This window comes from Mus caroli, chromosome 17 (assembly GCF_900094665.2).
Source record: "Mus caroli chromosome 17, CAROLI_EIJ_v1.1, whole genome shotgun sequence".
Taxonomy (NCBI): Eukaryota; Metazoa; Chordata; class Mammalia; order Rodentia; family Muridae; genus Mus; species Mus caroli.
The window spans coordinates 34,847,578-34,853,191 of NC_034586.1; the positions used below are offsets into that span (position 1 = coordinate 34,847,578).

The 5,614-nt window shown below is 36.6% G+C and overlaps 1 protein-coding gene across 1 annotated transcript; it reads right to left on the reverse strand.

Moving 5' to 3' along the window:
* Positions 1–4,400: 4,400 nt before the first annotated feature.
* LOC110283667 (olfactory receptor 14J1-like) lies at positions 4,401–5,372 on the reverse strand. Its single transcript, XM_021149084.1, has one exon. It carries the CDS (start codon positions 5,370–5,372, stop codon positions 4,401–4,403), a length of 972 nt encoding a protein of 323 aa, XP_021004743.1.
* Positions 5,373–5,614: the final 242 nt, after the last annotated feature.

The window sequence follows — 5,614 nt, forward strand, 5'->3', positions numbered from 1 at the left end:
TGTGGGCATTTTATCCATCAAACCATTCCTTCTGTAGCTTAGGAGAACGCCTCTACCCTATTTGCAAACAATGTCCTATAATGTCTGTTCTCACTGAAGTTTTTTGGGTTTCATATTTTCCTCATTCTGTTCAAGTCTAGGTGGATTGCAAAGTTAAGCTTATGATTATGAATAAAAACTAAATAAGAAAAAATACATGGTTTCATTTGCATTCTACACATGGACATCCAACTAGACCAGCATCAATTTTTGAAAATGGTGTTTCCTTTCCATTGTATTGTTTTGTTTTCTTTCTCAAAAATTATGTATTGGTAGGTATGTGGGTGTAAAATTAATACCATGGATATTGTATGGATGCACCATCTCTCAAATAAAAAGCCTATTGTGTATGGCTTAGGTAGGAAATGAAAAGTGGGACATCCAGGAGGCAGAAAGAATTCTGGGAGAGAACCATGCAAGAGATTGGCCTGGAAGTTCTGAGGAGGTAGACATAGGGTACCTGGGCACAGTAAACCAGCCAAGTGGCAGAATGTAGGTTAAAATAAATGGGCTACTTAAGTTTTGATTGCAGTCAGCATGAAGGTTAGCTATATGACCAAGATATTTATAAATACATTTTGAGTCTGAATCATAGGAACTTGTAGATGAGAGACAAAACAAACCATAACTTCTATATGTAGGTTTATTTCTGAATTTTTGATTTGATTCCACTGATCTTTTTTGTTGTTGTTTTTGTTGTTTCTATGGCAAATCCATGCAGTTTTTATTACTATTGCCCTATTCTACAGCTTGAAGTCAGGGATAGTGATACTTCTAGATGTTCTTTTATTGTTCAGGATTATTTTACTTATCATGGGATTTTGGTTTTTCCCTAATTACTTGAGAATTCTTCTTTCTGTAAAGATCTGTAAAGAATTGTGTTGGAATTTTGATGCAATTGCTTTGAATCTAAATTGCTTTTGTTAAGATGGCCATTTTCATAGTGTCCCTGGTTAGAACAGTCTTCCTGTACCCCTGCTTAGGGAGATTTCCAGGGAAACACAAAGGGTGTGGGGTTTTGGAGCAGGCAATCTGCTAAGACATGGCTGCAGGCGGAGGTGCAGATCAGAAGGGTGATGGGGTTCTGTGTCCCTGGATATGGCAGACATTCTGGGAGAGAGGCAGGGTGTAGGGTCCGGGATTAAGCACACTAATTTGTCATGGATACAGGTGGATGTGCAGACCCAAGGGGTCTGGATAGACCTGGATTGATCCTTCATTTACTGGTTACTTTTGGGGTGTAGTTCTTTGTGTCATATTACTCTGTCGTAAAAATGCATCTGTACACTTTTAAAGATACACTATCTTTAACTATAACTTTAGTTACATGTATGAATATGAAGTCATTTTACAGCTTCCACGATAAAAGTCAGCTTCATAATTTAGTTGCAGAGACTAAGAACTGTAAATGTTTTACAACAAAATAACAACATTCAGTCCCAAGAAATGTGATAGATTGAGAAAGTCAGAGATATGTCACATAAATAGATACTATAGTTATGCATGCAACTATTTCTCTCCATTCAATTTTATGATTAAAATATGACAATTGATTTCTGTGTATTCAACATTGTTATAAAACTGAAAGGACCCTGATATATCTGTCTCTTGTGAGACTAGGCCAGGATCTAGCAAACACATAAGTGGATGCTCACAGTCAGCTATTGGATGGATCACAGGGCCCCCAATGGAGGAGCTAGAGAAAGTATCCAAGGAGCTAAAGAGATCTGCAACCCTGTAGGTGAAAAAACATTATGAACTAACCAGTACCCCGGAGCTCTTGTCTCTAGCTGCATATGTATCAAAAGATGACCTAGTCGGCCATCACTGGAAAGAGAGGCCCATTGGACATGCAAACTTTATATGCCCTAGTACAGGGGAACGCCAGGGCCGAAAAGTGGGAATGGGTAGGAAGGGGAGTGGGAGGGAGGGTATGGGGGACTTTTGGGATAGCATTGGAAATGTAATTGAGGAAAATACGTAATAAAACTATTTACATTAAAAAAAAAACAATGTTATAAAAGCACCTTTTTTATTCTTCTACTCTAACCACCCTACCATATTTCAAAGGATAATTTAGATTTAATACTCTAAATTTTTTAATAATTATCTATATCTATCTTCAGTGACAGTGTTTGCTACAGTTTTCTTTAAGTGCTTTTATTACATTTGTATTACATATTTTATTTTTAACATATTAATCTTTGTGAATGTTCACTGCCCATGTCAAAAGACATAACTATCATATTCAGTTCCAGAGCCAATAACTTTATTTTCAGTCAAGTAAGCCTTCCTTCTATAAGAAAGGAAGAAAGTTTACACTGGGGAGAAGCAGAGCTACAAGTTCTCCAAGGTGGACAACTGAGAAAACAGATGATAAGTCAGCCTTAGCTTACTTAAGTATATCGCTCTCCTTGGAATTATTAAATGTAGGAAGACTTTCAAAATTTTTCCACCTCAAATTGCTAGGATTCTTGCTGTTTTAAGGAAAGTCTTACCTGTTTTGCATCTTTCTGCCTTATAAAAATTATCGTTTTATATCTGGCATTTACACTCTATTTATCTGTCTGTTTTGATCTGATCTGTCAGAGCCTAACAGTGGTCAGTTCTGCACGGTCTTTCCACTTGAATTACACATAACTTCTATCATCTCATCTTTAACTCTCTTAACTTTAAAATATTATCTCAAGGAATTTGATACTTTTCTACTTAGATTAAAAACCTACTATGTCTTCAGCTTCTGCTATCTTTAACCATTTTACTCCACAGAGATTTCTTTTTTAGACATCTCTAAACAACTTTAGGATGGCTCAAACTGTATTTATTAGATATGTCACTTCCCTTTGTTTCTCTCCGTGTCTCTATCTGTCTCTCTGTCTCTGTCTTTGTCTCTGTCTGTCTGTCTCTCTCTCTCCCTCTCTCTCTGTCTCTCTGTCTCTCTCTCTCTCTCTCTGAGACACATACACACATACATATGGGCATGAGTTACATGCCATTTCCATAACATTCACTAAAAGGGAACTATGATTTATTATAGGTGGTAGGGCAGAAGATAAAAAAATATTTACTGGGTTTATCTATACAATACTTCACTAATAACTTAGTTATGGGTTTTAATGCTCTATGAACCTGTAGATGTGTGACAGGTGATGAATGTTTAGCTAGATAATTTCTCCTAATGTATATGCATGGAAACATTCTCTGTTCTAAATTCCTTATTCAATTTATGATTTTAATTCATATGTAAACTTGTGAAGAACTTTTTACTATGAGATCATGTTTTGTGAAAGATGTGTAAGTGCTGAAGACAAAGAGATCATCATCACCATCACCATCACCATCACCATCATCACCATCACCATCACCATCACCATCAGCATCACCATCATCATCAGCATCATCATCACAATTCATTGTGCTTTTCCCTTTTTTCTTAGAGAGTGTTCATAGGAAACATTTTACAACTTAGAAATAAATGGTAAATTCACTTTTCAAAGTGTCCCCTTTTCTTCCTTAGGACTTCCACTAGCAGGCTGAAAGTTAGACCCCAGCAATGCTGTGGAGGTAGAAAAAAGGCTGCATTACTTATTTCCCCTCTGTTAGGCTAGAGGGGTTAATATCCTAAGCCAGGGACTTTTAACCCTCAGAATGAGCAAGAAAGTTTTTAGGACTTTTTAGCAGTTATGATCATTACTATATAAACCAGGCTGGTCTAAAAGCGTTGCACAGATCTTCTGGCCTCTTCATCCTGACTACTTGGATTATTATAAAAATGACTTACTAGTCAGTAAAAATAATAGTAAATGATACAAATTAAATAACTGAGGCTTATGTGTATATTAATTACATTGAATACTTTGCACACAAGAGAACTATAGTAAATACTTTATATAGATATGCATAGAAATGAAATACTTATTCATGCTATTCCTTAAAATTTTGTATATGGAAAGATAGAAAGACACATGAAATTTGAAATAAGTGATAAAATAATTATGTCCCTTTTGGTGAACTGAGTAACCAGTAACTCTAATGATCCTTCATACTCATTATTATTATGATATTCCCATAAACATATTTGCAAACCCCATGTTAGTATTGTTGGTAAATCACATATGTACCTGTGTGGGAATGGACTGGAAGAGGTAGGAAGAACTGGGTCTATACTACTAGATTATAATCATATATTTTTACTAACATGAAAAGAGTAAGTAAATTTAATGAAAGATGGTTCAAAGAATCACATCAAAACTTGCTAAGCAATAGGTTTATAATATATATTTTCTAGAAAATATCTTGCTATTCTTAACATTATATATCTAACATGTTCAATATACTAAAAACACACTTTGTGTCCAATGTTAGCAGGCACTAAAAACAGAACAAACATAATTTTTCCCAATGAATTCTTCACTTAACAGTAACTTCTTTACAGCTTCCTTCAAGGACTCATTTCTCAGACTATAGATAACAGGATTGAGAGTTGGGGGTAGTACTGTGTAAAAGATAGAAAGCAGGAGGTCTAAAGCAGTTGGCGAGTCTGAGGTTGGCTTTAGATAGGCACAAATGCCTGTCGAGAGAAAAAATGAAACAACGAAGAGATGGGGCAGGCAGGTGGAGAAGACCTTAGATCTGCCTTCAGCAGAAGGCATCCTGAGAACTGTAGAGAATATCTGGCCATAGGAGAAGGCAATCCCCACAAAGCAGATAAAGGCCATTACAGCCATGAAAATAGACACTTTCAGTACTCCAAAGTCATCATTAGAGCAGGAGAGCTTGAGCAATTGAGGGATATCACAGAAGAAATGGTGAATAATTTTGTCCCCACAGAATCTGATAGAGAGTGTACTTGCTGTGTATAATGTTCCTGTGATACCTCCACTTAGCCACACAGCAGCAACAGCCCAAGTGCACTTTCTGGGACTCATTATGACCTCATAGTGCAGTGGGAGGCAGATGGCCACATAGCGGTCATAAGACATCACTGTGAGAGTGCCCAGCTCTCCCCAGGCAAAAGCTACAAAGAGAAAAACCTGCAGCATGCACTGTCCATATGAAATGTAACCACTTCGTGCCAGGGAACTGTCAACATACTGGGGAATTGTGACAGAGAGGGATGAGAGGTCCAAAATGGAAAGTTGCTTCAGAAAGTAATACATTGGAGACTGGAGCTGTGCATCCAGTGTTGTGATGGTGATAATGACGAAGTTCCCTGCTGAGCCCAATAGGTATGTCACCAAGAAGAGCAATGCTTGCAAGATCTGCAATTCATGGTTATCAGAGAACCCCATGAGGAGGAATCCACTCATTGTGGTTATGTTTCTTGCAGTCATTTTGTAAATAAATTTGTGGTAACAGCTTGAAAATAAAAATGTTTATGTAATATAATAATATGTAATGTGTATATATAATATATTGTATATATGTAAAGCAAACTATCCATAAATGTTCTATTTCTCTATTCTAGATAATGTTTAAGGAATTGCAGTTCATCAATCTTGAAAACTTGATAAATACACCTGCAACGGCGAAAATCTGCAGGATAAAACAGTGCTTCTGTGATGAAGTTTAGACT